This window comes from Pelophylax lessonae (assembly GCF_965119305.1).
Source record: "Pelophylax lessonae genome assembly, chromosome: 2".
Classification (NCBI taxonomy): domain Eukaryota; kingdom Metazoa; phylum Chordata; class Amphibia; order Anura; family Ranidae; genus Pelophylax; species Pelophylax lessonae.
Window position 1 is genome coordinate 604,733,472 of NC_138769.1, and position 22,801 is coordinate 604,756,272.

Genomic DNA, 22,801 nt, shown 5'->3' on the forward strand with positions numbered 1-22,801 from the left:
CTGGAACAGCTTAGGTTATTGGCAGTGAAGATCCCATATCTACCAATGACAATCTAGACTAACCTCTACTCCTCTAACAATGGCAATGTCATTGAAGAGTAACTGGATATTATAGGGCAGGCAAAAAGGGTGTAATTGTAGCCATTACAGGCTATGCATCTGCTATGGGGCCCAGAGTTGTCTGACTACATTGTGATAGTAGCAGTTGGTAATAGCATTTCATAAATATTATATATTTGGACCTCTATGCAATCCCTATGAAAACAATTAATATTCTACATCATTAGAGGAATTATCTTCGAAATGATGATAAAAAGATAGTGGTTCCATGATCATTTTGCTATGGGACTGTCACACATAATTATGGCCTTGGACAGGAGTTATGATTATAATTAATGTAAAAAATTGAATTTACAAATAAATGATCATTTAGTAAAGCTATGAATGGCTGACACAGCAAACATCTAAAAGAACTGTTACCTTTAGAGCCGGTTCACACTGAGGCGTCACGACTCCTTACTACTTCGGGGGCGACTTGTGCATTACCATGCACCACGACTTCGGATCGACTTGCAGGGACTTCACATAATGGAAGTCTATGCAAGTCGCTCCGAGGTCGCCCCGAAATAGTACAGGACCCTTTTTCTAATTTGGAGCGACTTGTGTCACTCCTATTAGAACGGGTCCTGTAGCGGTAAATGGACCACGAGGGAGCGCGACTTGTCAGGCTGACAAGTCGCCTGACAAGTCGCGCTAGTGTGAACAGGCTCTTATGTATTTTTATTGGTATTTATTGTTACCTGCTGTTTGTCTTCACAATAATAACATTTTCAGTTCCTATTCCGAGGAATGCTGCACCCTTCTGGATGGAGTAATGACTCTGTAGAAATTAGATCATATTATGTATACAAGGTTTATTTTAAAGTTTTCAAACCACAAAGCTACAAATAAGAAACATTTGGAGTCACGTTATTACAATGTTTTATAATTAGTATTATGAATTTAAAAACAAAAAGGTTCAAACTTTACCCTAGTATAGATGTTACCCTTGAAGCTTACTTATAATGTATATTTTTTAACGTTCTGTTACTGTTCAATCATTTCAGTGATAATGATGTCATAATGCAACTTGATGTCATGTTTCCTTTCTCATACTGTTTATTTGTATACATGTCGAACAATGTAAAGTAAAACTCTTTATCTAAACTAGAACCTACGTATTTGAAAACTGGTAAATTCTTCAGTAGCTCGGTTTTTAAAAACTCAATGACATCAAAAATTCAGTAAAACACATTTTTAAGTACTCAGGGGTTCTCACCAATGAAGGGTGAGGGCTTCTGGGGTAGTCCAGTTGGAGAGGAGAGGACTATTTATAGTTATCTCAGGATTGGTAAGTCCTCATTTGGGACCCAGAACTTTGAGAGATTTTGGGTGGTAATGAACCCTGAGCCCTGACAGGGACAAATAAGCAGTAAGGAATCAGTATGTGTCTGTGAGGTGGAGTAGTTCACATCTGTGAGAAAGTATGGACTGTCTGGCAACTGAGCCTTTGTTTGCTGGGCTACTGCAGCTTTTTTTGTGGGACTGGTGTACTAATGGTGAGTCATAATATTGTTTTCAATATACCAGATGTATGCACGCTTTGTTTTTCTTTGCTGAAGAAAGCTGCTTTATTGTCTTGAAATTAAAATTCAATACTGGGCACTTTCACCCCCTTCTTGCCCATACCAATTTTCAGCTTTCAGCACTGTTGCATTTTGAATGACAATTGTGCGTTCATGCAACACTGTACCCATATTACATTTTATCATTTTTTCCCCAACAAATAGAGCTTTCTTTTGGTGGTATTTGATATATATATATATATCTATATATATATATATATATATATACATACACACACACACACACACTATATTACCAAAAGTCTTGTGACGCCTGCCTTTACACGCACATGAACTTTAATTGCATTCCAGTCTAAGTCCGAAGGGTTCAATATTGAGTTGGCCCACTCTTTGCAGCTATAACAGCTTCAACTCTTCTGGGAAAGCTTTCCACAAGGTTTAGGAGTGTGTCTATGGGAATGTTTGACCATTCTTCCAGAAGCGCATTTGGGAGGTCAAGCACTAATATTGGCCGAGAAGGCCTGTCTCACAGTCTATGCTCTAATTAATCCCAAAGGTGTTCTATCAGGTTGAGGTCAGGACTCTGTGCAAGTCAGTCAGGTTTCTCCACCCCAAACTTGCTCATCCACGTCTTTATGGACCTTGCTTTGAGCACCAGTGCATAGTCATGTTGGAACAGGAAGAGGCCATCCCCAAACTCTTCCCACAAAGTTGGGAGCATGAAATTGTCCAAAATGTCTTGGTATGCTGATGCCTTAAGAGTTTCCTTTAATAGAACTAAGGGGTCAAGCCAAACCCCTGAAAAACAACCCTACACCATAACCTCCCCTCCACCAAATGATATCAGGGGACAAGCTGCTAATCCACATTATGGATAGAAATGTTAAGAGCTTGCCAGACAGTATGCCCTTAAATCTAATCCAACTCAGTCCAGAAGTACATGCAGTACAACAACAGGCTCCTGAGACGACCAATATATAATGACTTATTTTGAACAGACACTGGTAAGCTTCCAGTCGTGTATCACATCCACTTGAATGAAACGGTACAGCCTACTGTGTGTGTCCCTCGAAGGATCCTACTGGCTATAAAAGACAAAGTCTTGCCAGAGTTAAAAAGGATGACTAGACTGGGCATCATTGTACCAGTGCAGGAGGCTACCCCCTGGGTGTCTGCCATGGCAGCAGTAGTCAAGAAATATGGCACTGTCCGCATATGCATTGAACCTGTGCACCCCAATAAGCCTTTCCTGAGGCCTTATCACCCATTATGGACTGTAGAAGTGACCATTGATATGACACAGGCAAAGGTCTTCAGCATTCTAGATGCAAAATGTGGATTCTGGCAATCCCTCTGGATAAGGAACCATCATTACTCACAATATTTATGACCCAATTTGGGAGATACAATTTTTTATGGATGCCATATGGTATTTCAACTGGAAGCAAAGACTTTCAGAGATGTATGGAACAGCTCTTTGCTAGACAGCCATGTGAAATAGTTGTGGATGATATCTTGATTTGGGGATCCACCATTGAGGTACATGACAAATGAATGGGTACTAGACCATGTCGGAGAATCAATATGCAGCTCAACCCTACCAAATGTCCCTTCAGGGTCTCAGAGGTGCCATATGTTGGACACCTTCTCATGGATAAAGGTGTCAAACCTGACATAGAAAGAACCAAAGCCATCCATCAAATGCCTGCTCCAGAGGACAAACATGGATTGCAAAGGTTTCTTGGCATAACCAATTATCTCTCAAAGTTTATTCATCACTACAGTGAGATAACATCTCTACTCCATCAGCTTCTGCGCCAAAATGCCAACTGGTGTTGGACTGAACAACATGCTGTTGCTGTGGATACATTGAAAGCACAATTACCTAGTCCACCTGTCCTACAGTATTTTGATGTGCATAAGCCAGTGGTATTGTCTGATCATACTTCCCAGCAAGGGTTTGCTGCAGTCTGTCACCAAGAAGGGAGGCATGTGGTTTTTGCATCAAGAGCCCTCACTGAGACTGGAGCTATTGAGGATTATGATGTTTTGGCTCTGGATGGGGTATAGTCATCCAGAAGGATTCAGGAACTAAAGCAAGAAACACAGGCAGATGCCACCTGTCAGCGCCTCATGGACATCATTCTCAATAAGTGACCTGGCTTCTTTAAGAAAATCCCACATGGTATCAGACCATTCTACTCTATGAGGCAGGAATTGACAGTGGATGATGGATTAATACAGATATACAGTATGTAATCCCTCAATGTCTCCAGAAATACTACTTGACACAACTCCATTAAGGTCACCCTGGAATTCATTCCACTAAGCGAAGGGCACCTGAAACCAGGTTTAGGCCCACTATATACACTGCAGTGGTTTATCTTGGCCTAAGCCGCCAAGGCCAAGGCCTAGGGCGGCACTTTGCAGGGGGGCAGCAGAAAAGCTGCACCCCGCACAAAAAAAAACCAGCCTCCTACCGACTCCTGCACGAAAAGGGTCCCCACCGGCTTGCACTACACTTTTAATACAGTGCCAGTCTTATGGGGCGAGTTGGGCCGGAGGTAAATCCGTCTGGCACCCCAATAAAGCGGTCACACTGCTACCTGCTAGTATGATAATACCGGTAGGTGAGGCCATTCGGACAGACCGCAGGCCGCCCGCCGACCACACTTAATACAACTGGTCTGATGGCTGCCAATGCCAATATGTGTGGCACTGCAGCCTAATGTTTCGCCCACCCTCCTCCCCCCCAAATATGGCAGGCATCACATCAATAATATAATTTCATTTCTTTAAACATCCTTTTCCTTGAGCGAGCATATTGATTTGCATCATATACAATTAAGACTTTTATTGTATATGATTGCAATAATATTTTGGACCTGCTCACCTCATATGTGCTATCACAGTATGTCACTGGGTTAGTAAGATTAATCCAATCTTATAAGATATTTGGACTTGTGTTTACTGCCACTGATTATTTCACTTATTTGTATAATGACATAAGGCTGTACTAATGGGCATTGATAAGGCTGCACTGATAGCCACTGATGAGGTGGCACTGATAAGCTGCACTGATGGGGCTGCACTGATAAGGCAGCACCGATATGCTGCACTGATGGGCACTGATATGCTGCACTGATGGGCACTTATGAGACGGCAATGGTGGGAACTGATAAACTGCACTGATTGGCACTAATTAGGCTGCACTGATAAGGCAGCACTGATATGCCGCACTGATGGGCACTGATGAGACTGCACTGATGGGCACAAGGCGGCACTGATAAACTTTACTGATGGGGCTGCACTGATATGCTGCCCTGATGGGCATTGATATGTTGCACTGATGGGCACTAATAGGCTGCACTAGTGAGTACTAATAGGCTGCACTGATTGCCACTGATGAGGCTGCACTGAGGTCACCGATGAGGCTGTGCTGATGGCCACTGATGAGACTGTGCTAATGGGGCTGCACTGATAAGGCTGCACTAATGGGCCCTGATAGGCTGCACTAATGGGCCCTGATAGGCTGCAATGATGGCCACTGATGGGCAGGGCCGGCCTTAGGTGTTCAGGCGCCCTGTGCGAGCTAATCCTGTGGCGCACCCCCCGCGCGCGCGTGCATTTTCTTGCACCTTTTTTGCACTTTATTTGACTTTTCTTTTTTTATGATCACTAATAACTTAGCCCCTCTTACATCAGAGCCCCCCCACAATGAGCCCCCCTTACATCAGAGACCCCCCCACACAGAGCCCCCTTTACATGAGAGACCCCCCCACACAGAGCCCCCTTTACATCAGAGACCCCCCACACAGAGTCCCCCGTCACATCAGAGACCCCCCACACAGAGCCCCCCTCACATCAGAGACCCCCCACACAAAGCCCCCTCACATCAGAGACCCCCCCACACAGAGACCCCACACACAGAGCCCCCTTACATCAGAGACCCCCCACACAAAGCCCCCCTCACCAGTGGTGTATTTTGGTTTTGTGCTGCCCTAGGCCTGACTAAACTTGTGCACCCCCGAATTTAAATATGACCCACCCCATCCTGTAAAGGCCACACCCCTTCCTGTTTATGATCCGTCCTGTCATCTGTAAACCACAGACCACAACCACAGTCTATCAGTGCCCATCAGCGTAGCTTTATCAGTTCCCATAAGTTCAGCCTCATCAATGCAGCCTTATAAGTGCTGCCTCATTACTGCCCATCAGTGCAGCATATCAATGTGACCTCATCAGTGGCCATCACTACAGCCACCAGTGCAGCCTATCAGTGCCCATTAGTGCAGCCTATCTGTGCATCATATCAGTGCTGCCTTATCAGTGCAGCCCCATCAGTGCTGCCTCATCAGTGGCCATCAGTACAGCCCCATCAGTGGCCACCATTGCAGCCTATCAGTGCCCATTAGTGCAGCCTATCAGTGCATCATATCAGTGCTGCCTTATCAGTGCAGCCCCATCAGTGCAGCTTATCAGTGCCACCTCATCAGTGGCCATCAGCGCAGCCTCATCAGTGGCCATCAGTGCAACCTATTAGTGGCCATCACAGCAACATATCAGTGCCCATCAGGGCAGCATATCAGTGCTGCCCCATCAGTGAAGCTCATCAATGCCGCCTCATGCCCATCAGTGCAGCCTCATCAGTGCCCATCAGTGCAGCCTTATCAGTGCAGCCTTATTAGTGCCCATCACTGCAGTTTATCAATTCTCACCATTGCCGCCTCATCAGTGGCCATCAGTGCAGCATATCAGTGGCCATCGGTGCAGCATATCAGTGCCCATCAGTGCAGCATATCAGTGCCCATCAGTGCAGCCTATTAGTGCCCATCAGTGCAGCATATCAGTGCCCATCAGTGCAGCATATCAGTCCTGCCTTATCAGTACAGCTCCATCAGTGCAGCTTATCAGTGCCAACTCATCAGTGGCCATCAGTGCAGCCTTATCAGTGCCCATTAGTGCAGCCTGATGTCACAGGATTAGTAAGATTACTCCTTTCTTTTAAGATATTTGGACTTGTGTTTGCTGCTACCGATTGTAACCATTCACGTATTTGTATAATGAATAGGAAGTCCATAGTCATTATAGAAATAAGTGAAATAATCAGTGGCAGAAAACATAAGTCCAAATATCTTATAAGACAGGAGTAATCTTACTAACCCAGTGACATATTGCGATGGCACATATGAGGTGAGCAGGTCCAAAATATTATTGCCGTCATACTCATTTAAAAGTCTTATTTGTATATGATGCAATTCAATATGCTCGCTCAAGGACAAGGATTTTTAAAGAAATTAAATTATATTATTGACATGATGCCTGCCATACCTGGGGGCGGAGGAGGGAAGGCAGAGTATTAGGCTGCAGTGCCACACTTATTAGCATTGGCGGCCGTCGGGCCAGTTGTATTAAGTGTGGTAGGCAGCCTGCTGTCTGTCAACGTGTCCTCACCTGCCGGTATTTTCATATTAGCAAGTAGCAGTGTGACCGCTTTATGGGGGTGCCAGACTAATTTGCCTCCTGGTCCCTGCCCTCTGGCCCCCCAATTCGCCCCAAAAATCTGGCACTATACTAAAAGTGTAGTGCAGGCCGGCAGAGACCCTTTTCATGCGGGAGCCGGGAGGAGGCTGTTTTTTTCTCATAAGGGGAGCAGCTTTATTGCTGCTCCCCTGCAAAGTGCCGCCCTAGGCCTGGGCCTTGTTGGCCTAGGCCAGGATACAGCACTGCCCCTCACATCAGAGACCCCACACACAGAGCCCCCTCACATCAGAGACCCCACACACAGAGCCCCCTTACATCAGAGACCCCCACACAAAGCCCCCCTTACATCAGAGACCCCCTCACAAAGCCCCCCTAAGATCAGTGACCCCCTACACACACACACACACAAAGCCCCCCTCACAGAGAACCCAGACACAAAGCCCCCCTCACAGAGACCCCCGACACAAAGCCCCCCTCACATCAGAGACCCCCCACACAGAGCCCCCCTCACATCAGAGACCCCCCACACAAAGCCCCCCTCACATCAGAGACCCCAGAAACAAAGCCCCCCACATTAGAGACCCCCTCACAAAGCCCCCCTAAAATCAGCGACCCCTACACACACACACACAAAGCCCCCCTCACATCAGAGACCCCCCACACAGAGCCCCCCTCACATCAGAGACCCCTGACACAAAGCCCCCCTCACATCAGAGACCCCCCACACAGAGCCCCCCTCATATCAGAGACCCTCGACACAAAGCCCCCCTCACATCAGAGACCCCCGACACAAAGCCCCCCTAACATCAGAGACCCCCTACACAAAGCCCCCCTCACATCAGAGACCCACGACACAAAGCCCCCTCACATCAGAGACCCCACACATCAGAGACCCCCCCACACATCAGAGACCCCCTCACATCAGAGTCCCCCACACAAAGCCCCCCTAACATCAGAGACCCCCACACAAAGCCCCCCTAACATCAGAGACCCCCTACACACACACACACACAAAGCCCCCCTCACATCAGAGACCCCCCACATAAAGCCCCCCTTACATTAGACCCCCCACGGAGCCCCCCTCACACAGAGCCCCCCACATCAGAAAGCCCCCCCTTACATCACAGACCCCCCCCCCCCCACATTTTTTGAATGAGAGACCTCACTTACCTTACGTTGTCTGCAGCTTTTTTTTTCTTTAAACTTCCCGCCCACACATCCCTGGGAGTGACACCAGAGGAGAGATCGTCAGCTCCTCCTCGCCCCGCCCCTTCTCCTCCTCCTCCCGCCCGCCCACACTCCCGGGGATGTGTGGGTGGGAAGTCAGCGTGGAAGGATCGGAGGCTGAGCTGTGTGAGAGATACACAGCTCGCCTCACTGCAACAATAGGTCACAGAGGCACGGCCGCACAGCGGGAGGTGAGCGACGGCCGCGGCCTGTGTTAACCCTGTCCAGGCCGTGGTCGCCGCTCACCTCCCGCTGTGCGGCCTGAATCGCCTGATCCTCTGCGAGCTGTGATGGCCGCACGGCTGCCCTTGTTGCCCATGGCGCCCTGTGCGGCCGCACAGCTCGCACACCCCAAAGGCCAGCCCTGCTGATGGGGCTGTACTGATGGCCACTGATGAGGCTGTGCTGATGGGCAGTAATGAGGCTGAACTTATGGGAACTGATGAGGCTACACTGATGGGCACTGATAGACTGGGGTTGTGGTTTACAGCTGACAGGGCGGGTCATAAACAGGAAGGGGTGTGGCCTTTACAGTAAGGGGTAGGTCATATTTAAATTAGGGGGTGCACAAGTTTATTCAGGACTAGGGCAGCACAAAACCTAAATACATCACTGATACACTGACATTAAAAGAGAAGTTTCCAGATGTGCCCCATGACATTCCCTATGACAGCATGTAGTGTGGGTTTTTAATAGCTATTTTAGTTATTGATTTACAATTAACTTAGTAATAATTTTATTTAATGTATAAGTAATCACTTCTATCTACAGTATATACAACATGCTTAATGCACAAGACATCTGCTTCATCATGCTGTGGGAAGTTGGGAACCTCTGACCTTTTCTTTTCAATGGTGTGGTTCAAACCAGTTTTAGCTATTGTTTGTCCTGCCATATATGACTTGGAGACCAGTGGCTAGCTGAGATGGATTCAGGACTAAAGAAGAGAAAGTCTGAATCAACCAGACTGTCGCCTCCAGGTATTTAATTTCTAATGGAATTGTGACTCCCCTGGATTGAATGCTGTATTTATCTATGTTTTATCATCTGTAATACATCTTTAAAACAAGCTAAGTAAATTCCTTTATTTAGTCTCGAGTGGACTGAAATTATTGTAGAACACCCATATATCTGAAAAGTTAAACAGGAACTTTTAATTAAGTAATAAAGTGTAGCTCTTTATTACGCAGCACTAGATGACGGAACCTTTAACTCTTCACCAAATACCTGACAGACCATGGTCTATCACAGCAGCTGACATATTTGAGTGGTCAAACAAGGATTACCTGGTCTTGGTAGATTCTTTACTGTGGCTGTGGGAATTTGATGTCCCATCAAACACTTCCAGTAACACAGTGATCAGGACGCTAAAGCTGACATTCTCCACACATGGAATTCCCTATCAATTGATGACTGACAATGCAACATCATTATCAGTAGAGAATTCAAGAACTTTGCTCACCAATAGGATTTTCAGCACGTCACTAGCAGTCCCAATTACCCTAGATCCAATGGTCTTGTGGCGCATAGTGTAAGATCATGTGCACGTAATGGTTCTGAAGTTTATGCCCCTGCTCAACCTCCGCAACACATCTAGGGATGGCATGCCTTCTCCGGTACAACGTTTACTATCATGAAGAACATGGACTTTGATTCCCATGGTTCCATCCTAGCTCCTGCCACAAGTTGAGACTGATGTTCAGGCTACTTTATATATATTTAGGCAAAAATGAAAGACAAATCAGCCAGATGCCTCTCTCCTCTGGAGCCTGGGCAGGTGGTAGGGATGGAGATAACCTGTGGGGTGACTAACAGTTCATGGAAAGGCCTGCCAAACAGCTATTTTGTCCATTCTGATGGTAAGACCTATGTACGGAACCAACGTCACCTCCTACAGGTACCTGAATCACACGGTACTGCCGCTGCCCATTTGCCTATGATCACTGCAGGACCCCAAGCATAGTCATCTGCTGCTCTGCCAATGGACACTTCCAAAGATGGATGTAACACACAACCACAACAAAATGATGACAGTGACAGGCAAGAGGTTTCAGACTCACAAGCCCTACAAGTTTTTACTCGATCTGGAAGAGTGTGTAAACCCAATCCCAAGTTCCAAAACTTTATCACACTCTGACTTTTACTGAGCAATTTTGTTTTATATTGCAGTTTACTATTGTTCCTTGCTATGCTGCACTCCTTGTTGGGTCTATATTAATATTCATATATGCATAACTTTTCTTTAAAATGGGAAATATGTATGTTTAACATAGAGGTTGGAGGGCCTGCAGTGAGAACAGGAAGTAGAAAGTTATAAAGTAAAACTAAAAAAAGGTTTACCACCAGTCTGGCTCATGGCTGGCTGGAAATAAACAAGTTCTTTACAAGGTTTGTCTGACTACTCATCATTGCTTCCACAAAATCTACAACTACTAATGCATATCCATTTATTTTGTAAAAAATAATAGTATTCTCAGCACATTTGTCCCTTCTATGGATAACGTTTTACATTAATATGATTTAGAATACATGAATTCCTGTGACTGTAAAAGCACCATATTTCTATGTAGAGAAATAAGTTCATTGTTGAGAAGGTTATTGCAATGCATATGTGATCTGGTTTAATGCTCCTTTGTGAGAGGCTGTGTTGACTTCTACAATCCAGGCCATTGTACTGGAGAGGGTGAAGAAATTCCAGTTCACAGCAAGTTGCTGTACTCTAGAATGGTGCTTTTACTGCCAGCAAACAGAGCTGGTCATATTCAGTAAACAGTTTTTACACGTTTATGGAAAACATAGTTTGGCATTATTAAATAAGTAATTTTAGGCAATTTCAGCAACACACACTGTACTTATAGTTTGTCCCATCCCTGTAACCGTTATATGTGCAAGAGAGCTTGTTCTTTTGAAAAGCAACAGACTTACTGGCCAAAGCACCAGGTGATAAAAGAAAGCCTAAAAAAAGAAAACTAATGCAACCATCACATCTAAGAATTGGTAAGCTGCAGGGCTTTTTTTGAGCTGGAACTTGGTGGAACTCACCTTTGGCTCAGACCCTCTGCTCCCTCCTTACCACTATCACTTGTAAACACAGAAGGATTCTTTTTTTTTTTTTACAAATGACAGCTTGTCTCCCAACAGCTGAGTGCAGGATGGGGACAAGAGAGATGCAGGTTCCTGGGGTGCAGTGCAGATGCCAACACCCCCACTGGAGGATCTCCCTAAAAGTGAAAGAGGAGGAGCCAACTACAGTGTGCAATGAGGTACAAGAGACTGAGTGCTTCAGCTTAATACAGCAACAAATGTATGACATATAGAATATGGTTGAGCCTTTAACCACCAGAGGATTTTCCTGCTTTACGTCTGGGCCACTTTTTGCAACTTGGCACTGCGCGACTTTAACTGACAATTGCGCGGTCATGCAACGCCGTACCCAAACGAAATTTACGTCCTTTTTTTCACACAAACAGTGCTTTCTTTTGGTGGTATTTGATCACCTCTGCACATTTAATTTTTTGCGATATTAATAAAAAAAGAGCGAAAATTTTGCAAACAAATTGACATTTTCTACTTTGACAGTTAAAAAATATCCAATATATTCAATTTTTGTCATATATTTAGGCCAAAATGTATTTAGCTACATGTCTTTGACAAAAAAATTCTCAATGAGCGTATTTTTAACTGCTTTAAGACAGGAAGATTTTACCCCATTCCTGACCAGGCTATATTTTCGGCACTGCGTTATTTTAATGGACAATTGCGCGGTCGTGCGACTCTGTACCAAAATTAAATTTATGTCCTTTTTTTCCCCACAAATAGAGCTTTCTTTTGGGGGTATTTGATCACCTGTGCGATTTTAAATTTTTGAAAAAAAGAGCGACAATTTAAAAAAAAAAAAAAAACAATATTTTTTACATTTTGATATATAACATTCCCAAAAAAAGATATATAAATCAAAACTTTTTAACATTTTAGGCCAATTTGTTTTACATATTTTTGGTAAAAAAAATTACAATAATCGTATATTGATTGGTTTGCACAAAAGTTATTGCATTTACTAACTAAGGGAAAGATTTGTCATTTTTATTGTTTATTTTTTTTTTTTACTAGTAATGGCGGCGATCTGCGATTTTTTTTGTGGGACTGCGACATTGCGGCAGACAGATCGGACCCCTAACTGACATTTTTGACACTTTTGGGGGTACCAGTGACATTACTACAGTAATCAGTGCTAAAAATATGCACTGTTACTGTACTAATAACACTGGCAGGGAAGGGGTTAACTTTATTGGTGATTAAGTGGTTAAATGTATGCCTCATGCTTACTGATGTGTGTGGGGGGAGGGGATAGTGTGACACAGACACAGATCGCAGGTTCAGCTAGGCTGAATCCTGTAATCTGTGACTGTCTGTCACATAGGAGATCCGCCTGCTTTGTTTACACAAGCGGGCGGATTTCCTCACTCGATCCCCAACGATCGGGGAAGATCGGTGATGATCACCGCCTCTCCTCCCCTGGCCCGACTCCCGCTGTGACTGAATACAGTGGGAGCGAGCATCTGGCGGCGCGCGCGCGCCGCCGAGAGAGGGGAATGTCTGGTGACGTAGGTCTACGTTGCCAGACGATAATGAGCCACTGTGCCGCAGTAGCAGCACAGTGAGCAGTGGGGAAGTGGTTAAGGAGGGGAGGAGAAGATGGGGGCAGCGGAGCAGGGTTGCATGCAAAGGTCAGAGCTGAAGAGGGGTGAAAGTGACATGTGGATGGGAAATGCAGAGGTAAGTAGCTGTAGAAGAAGGCTAAACTCTGTACTCTGTGTGTAGCACATCTGAACTCTACACTCTGTATGCAGCACTGTAGTATGGTAAGCAACGGGTTAAGTTGCTGTCTGCAAAATGTTACAATTATGTATATGTCTGGGAGCTGGGTGTGGCTGAAGTTAGTTGCATGCTGATGTGCAGTGAATAAAGAAGCAACCTGAACAGCCTGTCTGTGTTAATACACTACATTTTGGCGACGAGGATGGCTAGCTTTCTGGATTTACCGGCTATCGGACCGTTTGATGTGTCTGGAGACCACACTAGTCTCTCACAGCGCTGGGACAAGTGGAAGAAGGGATTTCAGCTCTATGTTATAGCCACAGGAGTGACTGCACCTGCTCAGAAGAGAGCCATGCTGCTGCATCTAGCTGGACCTCAAGTTCAGGACATTTTTGAAACCCTGGGAGCAACAGGGGAAGATTCAGACTATGAGACAGCCATGAATAGACTGAGTGAGTACTTTGAGCCAAAGAAAAATATTCCCTATGAAAGATATAAGTTTAGACAGGCTGTGCAAGAACTGGGAGAAACCACAGACAGTTATGTGACTAGGCTGAAATATCTGGCAAAGTCTTGTGATTTTGGGACTGTAACTGAGGAGATAATCAGAGATCAGGTCATAGAGAAATGCACATCTGTGCACCTCAGGAGGAGATTGTTGAGAGAACCTAGTCTCACACTTACTAGTCTTCAGGAGATTGCAAGAGCCATTGAACTGTCTGAGCTCCAGGCTCTGCATATTGAAACCAAGAACACTGCATCTGTCAATACAGTCTCCAAACCTACCTATAATAATAGGAATATCTGGAGTAGGAAAGAGAGTTTTCCAAAGAGGACTTTACATATCACCTGCAATAAATGTGGCAGGGCGGGACACACAAGTCAGGACTGCACTGTGGTACAGAATAAAATGTGCTTTGCTTGTGGAAAGACAGGTCATTTTGCAGCTGTGTGTAGAAGTACAACCAGAGATAACAAAACCAAAGGACAATCTGCACAAGTAAATGTTATAGCTGAGGATAAAGAGAGTGCTCCTGACTGTGAATTTATATTCTCCCTGTGTTCTCTGCAAGCTGGGACATTAACCATTAAGATTGGAAATACAGATGTGTCAGTGCTGATTGACTCTGGAGCTACATGCAATGTTATGGACTTGGCTTCTTGGCACAGTCTTAATGGCAGAGAAAATCACCTTAAATTGTGTAACACCACTAAACAGATTTATACTTATGGCTCCAGTACACCACTGCAACTTAAAGGCAAATTTTATACCTCTGTTCAAACACATGAGACTGGTCCTCCATTGCAGACCGAATTCTATGTTGTAGATGGCACAGGGTCGCCTCTGCTTGGTCGTCAAACTGCAATGGCACTAGGGGTGTTAAAGATTGGCCGTGATGTAGGCAGCGCAAGAGTGAATATGGTGTCTCCTGCTATTTCTGCATTGAAAGAGGAATTTAAAGATTGCTTCTCTGGGTTTGGAAAATGAAAGGATTTTCAGTTGGAGCTTCACATTGATCCACATGTAAAGCCTATTGCACAGCCAGTACGCAGACTTCCTTATAGCCTGAGATCACCTGTTGAGCACAAACTGGCAGAGCTGCTAGACCTTGACATTATTGAACCTGTGGAAGGGCCCACTCCGTGGGTATCGCCGTTAGTTGTTGTACCAAAGGGCACAGATATTCGGATTTGTGTGGACATGAGATGTGCTAACCAAGCTGTGCAGAGAGAGAGACATCCAATTCCCACTATTGAAGATGTTCTGCATGCAATGAATGGGGCAAGTGTCTTCAGTAAACTGGATTTGAAATGGGGTTATCATCAGATTGAATTGACCCCAGCATCTAGAGTCAACACTACATTTGCAAGCCATAAAGGTCTTTTTAGATACAAGAGGTTGATGTTTGGCGTATCGTCCGCACCGGAGGCCTATCAACATGTGATTCAGCAAGTGCTACGTGGTTGTGAAGGCACGCAAAACATTTCTGATGATATAATTGTGTGGGGAACAAACACACAGGAGCACGACGAACGTCTCCGTGCAGTGCTAAATCGCTTGAAGGAGAAAGGGTTAACATTAAATGAGAAGAAATGCACATTTCAAATGAATAAAATGACTTTTATGGGCCATGTGCTGTCTGACAGGGGCATTGGTCCGGAGGACTGTAAAATTAAAGCTGTGTCTGATGCCAGAAATCCTGAAAACCCTGCAGAAGTACGCAGTTTTCTTGGGCTAGTGAATTACTGTGCCAAGTTTATTCCAGATATGGCGACTGTCAGTGAACCTTTGAGAGTGTTGACTCGCAAAGCAGTCCCGTGGAAGTGGGGCTTTTTGGAACAAGGTGCATTTGATGAACTTAAGAGACGGCTGACTTGCGCCACAACTTTGGCTTATTTCAATCCTACTGCACACACCCAAGTTATTGTCGATGCTAGCCCTGTGGGGTTAGGCGCCATCTTGGTTCAGAGACAATGCACAGGCGATTACAGGCCTATTCAGTATGCAAGCAGATCCCTCACTGATGTAGAGAGACGTTATTCTCAGACCGAGAAAGAAGCTTTGGCTGTTGTTTGGGGATGTGAAAGGTTTCACACCTATCTCTACGGCCTTGATTTTGACATCATCACAGACCACAAGCCTCTGGAAGTGATATATTCGCCACGCTCAAAACCATCCGCCAGAATTGAGAGATGGGTTCTCAGATTGTTACCATATCGCTTTACAGTGCGGTACAGACCTGGACCGACTAATGCGGCAGATGCACTTTCCAGATTGCCTCAGTCTTCTGCACCTGTTCATAACCTGGCAGAAGAGTACATTCGTTTTGTGGCTACTAACGCCATGCCTCAGGCATTGACACCGCGGGAGGTTGAAGAATTGTCATCTGTGGATCCGGAAATTGCTCGGTTGAGAAAATGTGTAAGACAAGGGGTTTGGGTGGATTGTGACCCAAGCTATCACAGAATCAAACAAGAGCTGAGTATTGCAGGACAACTAGTTCTACGTGGCAATCGTATTGTGATGCCTAAAGATTTACGGAAACGTACATTACATTTAGCCCATGAGGGCCATCAAGGCATTGTACGCACCAAACAAAGATTACGTGAGAAAGTCTGGTGGCCAGGAATTGACAAGGATGTGGAACGTTTGGTTTCTTCATGTCGAGCATGTCAGTTGGTGGGCAGCAAACCTAAACCAGAACCAGTAACTCACACTGTTCTACCTGAGGGACCATGGGAAGATTTAGCCATTGATCTGTGCGACATTCCATCTGGACACCATCTTTTAGTTGTTGTGGACTATTATTCAAGGTGGCAAGAGGTGGTAGTTCTCACTAAAGCTACATCATCAACTGTAATTGAGGGGTTGGAGAGCATTTTTGCATCTCATGGGTTGCCTAAACGGATTGTGAGTGATAATGGTGCCCAATTTACTTCTCAGGAATTTCAGGATTATCTGAAATCAAATGCTATTGAACATCATCGTACAACTCCATACTGGCCACAGGCTAACGGGGAAGTGGAACGCCAGAATCGAACCTTGCTGAAAGCTTTGCGGATTGCTCATTTAGAGAGAAGAGACTGGAAAAAGGAACTGTGGCGTTTTCTTTTGGCTTATCGCACAACTCCGCATACTGTCACTGGCATTAGTCCTGCGGAACTTCTTTGTGGTCGCAAATTCAGGACAAAATTGCCAGACATTGGGGGTCCTCCTACAAGTCAGAAACCTTTTCGGCATATTGATGAGGAAAGTAAGATCCGGGCTGAACAGTATGCAAACCACCGCCGCCATTGTCAACCTAGTGGCCTTCAACAGGGTGATAAGGTGTTGCTTCAAAATGATCGGTTTAACAAACTGGCTCCGTCCTTTGAACCTGAGCCTTATGTTGTTAAGGAGAAAAGAGGTACTCAAGTGGTTTTAGAGGATTTAGATGGACACACAAAAGTGCGTAATTCCTCATTTGTGAAGAAATTTATTGAGTCAGAAGGTCAAGTATCGGAAGATGGCGAACAGGCAAAGAGTAGTGATGATACTGCCAGTGATCCAGACTTCAATCCACAACCATCCACATCGGAATGGCCAAGAGAAAAACGAGCAACAAATCCACCGGCCTACCTTAAGGACTATGTGTATAGTCAGGAGTTTATAGGTTAAATTTTTAGTTGTTCATCCATGCATTTTGTTAATCTTATTAATACGTTGTGCATGTTATGTTTTATTCAAAGAGAGAAGGGAATGTAGTATGGTAAGCAACGGGTTAAGTTGCTGTCTGCAAAATGTTACAATTATGTATATGTCTGGGAGCTGGGTGTGGCTGAAGTTAGTTGCATGCTGATGTGCAGTGAATAAAGAAGCAACCTGAACAGCCTGTCTGTGTTAATACACTACAAGCACATCCCCAAACTCTGCGTGTAACCCCCCCAAACTCTGCACTCTGTACATAATGCACTCCTGGTATTAAATGCTCCTTTGAGACCCTCCCTCTGTAAGTGAAATTTGGCCACACCCACTATTTGATGCAGTTTAGAGTGTGTGTGTGTGAGTTCCTGTACCTATTTTTTGAGAAAAAAGCCCTGGTAAGCTGCAATATAATAAATGTTTGATTCTTGGTTTAATATCACTTTAAAGTATTGTGTGTGCTTGTTTTAAGGAGGGACTTTAATCTTACATAAAGGGAAAGAAAAAAAATGTTTGACATAGATAATACTGACCATTTCAGGAAAAGGAGAGTGCAAGTGTGTAGGAAGAATAAAGTGGTTCTAAAGCCTCAAGGTTTTTTACCTTAATGCATTCTATGCCACTGGCATGCGCGGGAGTGACGTCATCGCGACTCCAGCAAGTCACAGAGCCAGAGTTCACGAACCTGGAAGCAAGATGGGTTACAGCACAGGGCATGGGGGCCGTTCCTTCAAAACGCATGCGCCAGTGATGTCACTGGCTGCATGTACAGTAAATATCTCCTAAATCAGTGGTTCTTAACCTTGTTGTAGGTACTGAACCCCACCAGTTTCACATGTGCATTCACCGAACCCTTCTTAATTGGAAAAATAAAATATGATTTTTTCAAATTCAAAACATAGGTATATATTTAGGTATATATTTATACATAGGTGCACAAAATTAACAAAACCATTAAAAGAACAAGGCAGACTAGCCTTTTCATCAAATCTGGCTCTCCTCACCTTGAATTCAGCAAGCGCTGCATCTCCATGCAGCTTAAGGAAGTGTTCTCTTAGTTTTGTCGGTGCTAGACTAGAATTGCTCAACTTGGCATTGCAAATCCTGCAGTTAGGCCGCTGACTCCCATCACGTTCCCATTATACATGTGAATCCATATTGTACATATTTGTCCGACCACTTTCTTTTTTTGCTCGACATAGTTAGTATGAAGGGATTAATATTAAGAGAGAAATCACACGACGTACCATCATGACAGTTACAATTCGACTACTGGGTCGAATATTTCGACTACTGGGTTCAGAATATTTTCAGTATGTACACTATGTGTTACTACTTTAAGAAGTATTATGCTCTAATTTCCTGTACACCGGACAGAAATGTAAAAAAATGTTATCAGCTTTCCCAAATACTTCCCAAAGCCTTCTGTGAACTAGAAAGCAACACCTCATATGTAGTGGGGATGAGGACAGGGGGAGATGTTTAAAGTCCAAAGGGGGACAGCTTGGGGGGACAACTCAGCTCCTCCATAGACACAGTACAGTGAGTGAGCATTGTAGATAAATGTATATGGACCCTGTACCAAGGATCTCCCCAGGAATCCCCGCCTCATTTCTGCCCATGCTGAGATTCTACAAACTGAGAAGAGCAGTGTATGGAGACTTTTGGCTAAACTCCATGAACTAAAGTGATATTAAAGTCTTGTTTTAAAAAAAATAATAATAATAATAACAAACATATTATACTCACCTGCTCTGTGCAGGGGGTTCGTACAGGGCAGCCTGAATCCTCCTCTTCTTGGGTCCCCCACTGCGCACCTGGCCCCTCCCTCCTGCCAAGTGCCCCCAGAGCAAACAGCTTGCTCTGGGGGCACCCAAGCAGGCTTCCTGCGTGTCCATTCACACACAGCACCACGGCCCATCCTCTCCCTCTCCTGATTGGCTCACTGGCTATGATTGACATGCCTCAGCCACGCTGGATTGAGATGGGGTTAAGTTAGGTATTAGGGGGCTGGGATGGCTGCTGCACACTGAAGATTTTTTACCTTGCACAGAATACAAGAAGGTGAAAAACCTTGAACTTTTAGATTCATTTTAAGTTAAGTTGACCAGATTTTTAAAATAAAATCCTGGACATATTTATTTTTTTTTTATTGGCAAATGGCACAAGACTGCATAATACACAGAGAGCTGGGCACAGCACTGCATAATACACAGAGAGCTGGGCACAGGACTGCATAATACACAGCGCTGGGCACAGGACTGCATAATACACAGGGCACTGGGCACAGCACTGCATAATACACAGAACGCTGGTCACAGGACTGCATAATACACAGAGAGCTGGGGACAGGACTGCATAATACACAGAGTGCTGGGCACAGGACTGCATAATACACAGAGCGCTGGGCACAGGACTGCATAATACACAGAACGCTGGGCACAGGACTGCATAATACACACAGTACTGGGCACAGAATTGCATAATACACACAGCACTGGGCCCAGGACTGAATCCGGGGACAAAACCGGGAACAGACTTGGTCCAGTGACTAGGGATAGACCGATATGGTTTTTTCAGGGCCGATACCGATATTTTGGTCACAACATATCCGTATCTGCCGATATGGGCTGATATCAATTTTGGCCGATACAGATATATTGGGGCCACCGATATATCGGCCTTGCCGATAATCAGTCTGTAGAAAAACGGAAAAAATAACCGCACTAAAGGTGAAAGTAATAAATTAAGCAGCAACTTTAAGTGTGACCACACCCTAGAAAACTGTGTAAATAATAAGTCGCGCTCAGTGAATAAAAGAACAAATAAATGTCCAAAAATGAATAATATGTCAATTTCTCAAGTCCTGATAATTCCTTTTAGGATTCCTTTTAGGATCGTTTTTAGTATATCCTTTATTATTTTGTTATTCAGATATTTAATTTATTCGATTATTATGTGCTTTAAGTATTGTCTTCAATGTTACGATATTTTTGTACCATATTACCCTGTTTCCAATACGATTCATGTACATTCCCCTGTGCAAGATGGTGGAATGGGCTTCGCTCAGTACCGGATATCCGGCTGAGTGGTGTATAAGAGATGGCGTCAGCACATCGTCCGCACCTTTGAAAACGTCTTCTAGGACGAAACGTCGTTAGGTCACGGCGTGTTGACGTTATCTCCAGAAGCGTGCCAACTGTGCGGATGTGCCCAGCCGTCCGGCCGGCGGCTTTTTCCATGCGATTTTGCTTCTAATGACATGTGAGTGATTTACCTTCTTTTTTAATAAAGTTGTTACGTTTTTACACTATTGGCACCTTTCTTTTTATCTGGGACCTGTTATGCTGTCCATCTGATGGGATTGTGATCTGGTCTGATTCCTGTTACCCTGAGAGTTCTGTCTACATCTTTGCTGAGTGGTCTCTGAGAGCTTACCCATCCGTACTCCTTGACATCCTGAGAGCGTTTCCAACTCTTGGTCTGGTAAGGGGCTCAAGTTGTCTATGGTGGCTGCTTTGATTTCTCTGACGGAATTCATTATACCCTGCTATTATTGGTTTTAGTTGGGTAAGGGGCTCTTAAATCGGTGGTGGATTACCTATTACCTATGCTATCTTCTCCCTGTCACACAGCACCTAGGAGAGTCTCTCTGTATGTGGGCTCACAGCTAATCCTGTGTTTTTTTGATTAGCTCTGGTAAGCAGCTTCACGATTGGTGATGGACAGAGATGTATAGTAACGAAGTAGAACTACTTAAGTACTGTACTTAAGTACCGAAATGCGGTATCTGTACTTTCCTAGAGTAGAATTTTTCTCTCCTACTTCTACTTTTACTTCACTACATTTTTTCAATGATTTCGATACTTCTACTCAAGTATTTTTTTTTTGTGCTGCATAGTTACTCGTTACTTTTAAAAAAATTACCACTGCCAGAACAGTAGATGGCAGGTTGCATAAAGCTCAAAAAAATGTGTATAATGTAATTTGTAAATCAGCGCATATGAAAATAAAGGCTGTGTATAATAAAAGCTGCTATACCAAATCTTTCCAATAAAAAGAAAATATGAAACAAACAAATAAATGGTGCTACAGCGCTTAAAGTGCATCAAGAAACTACTAACAAACACAGGTTAATCATTTGAATAAATCATTTGAAATAATAAAAAACAATATGATGTTCAAACTTTTGACTTCTTTCTTTAATAACTACATAACACAGTACTTGTACTTCTACTTTCAGTACTTGAGTAGAAATTTTTTTTCAAAACTACTGGTACTTTTTACTTTTAGTACTTAAGTAGCAAATTTTTTGAAAAAACTACTTGCAATACTTAAGTAAAAAAAATGTTGAATACTTTAGTACTTCTACTTAAGTAACTTTTTCTGCGAGCACTTCCACTTCTACTTAAGTCACTTTTTGATCGAGCACTTATACTTTTACTCAAGTAGAAATTTCGAGTACTTTATACAAGTCTGGTGATGGATACACCTTCTTTTTTATTTAAGTTGGTGCACTTTAGGGTGTTTAATGTAAAATATATTTTGTTGTGGGGTTTTATGCTATGGCATCCCTTTCTTTCCATATGTGACTCCATGCCATCCAATCCCAGGAGTTCACCAGGGATATCTACAATTAAGTTGTTTGGATAAATCCCCTGCTTTTATTGACTACAAGTCTGGTATGCGCATTACCTAAGGGAGCTTGGATTCCTCATTGTGCTGACTCTATTAATTTCACAATATTTTTGTATCTCTTAAGAGACTATTTGATCACTTCACTTTTTTATTATCAGGACTTGAGAAATTTACATATTATTCCATTATAATCAGTCTATCCCTGCCGGGGACAGTGTCCTCAGTCCGGGGAGCTCTGGTCACCCTATTTTAAGTATGTTTTTTACAAGGACAAGTGTTTTGGATAAAAAATGTCATTTTAAAAAGATAGGGTGGAGTTCCTTTTTAGGAATAAGCTAGCATGCAGGAATGTCGGCTAGATTCCTAGGAAAAACTTTCATTATAATTGCTTTCCCTTATGCCTTTTATTAGTGGTTAAAGCAGGCATAATGGTGATATTCTTTATAGCAGCTAACAAAACTTCCACTAGGTGGCATAAATGATCCTTTGTCAAAAATCAAAAACAGCAGATGCAGCTTATCTATCTTGCAGCCAAAAAAATGAATATCCTTATCAAGTATTATTATTATGATTGTCAAATATTCAGTACACTGAGTACTTTCTTTGAATAAATATCAACAGCTTACATAGTTGAATGTAGAAGATGCAAACATCGTTTAGACTGCAAGGAAATGCAAAAAATATTCAGAATTTCCGCTTTCCTAATTGTAGTCAATTTAATTTGTTTTCTTTTTGAAGTTTATATGCATTTTACTAAATCTGTATACCCTGTATTTATATATAATATTTACAGACATTATTTGACCAAAAGTACGTGAATACCCCT

The 22,801-nt window shown here is 43.7% G+C and overlaps 1 protein-coding gene across 1 annotated transcript in view; it reads right to left on the bottom strand.

Moving 5' to 3' along the window:
• CSAD (cysteine sulfinic acid decarboxylase) overlaps positions 1 to 22,801 on the bottom strand; it is a 105,213-nt gene that overhangs the window by 15,085 nt on the left and 67,327 nt on the right. The window contains exon 8 of the mRNA XM_082247131.1: positions 801 to 880. Coding sequence (XP_082103257.1) covers positions 801 to 880 — 80 coding nt within the window. The remainder of the gene's footprint in view (positions 1 to 800; positions 881 to 22,801) is intronic.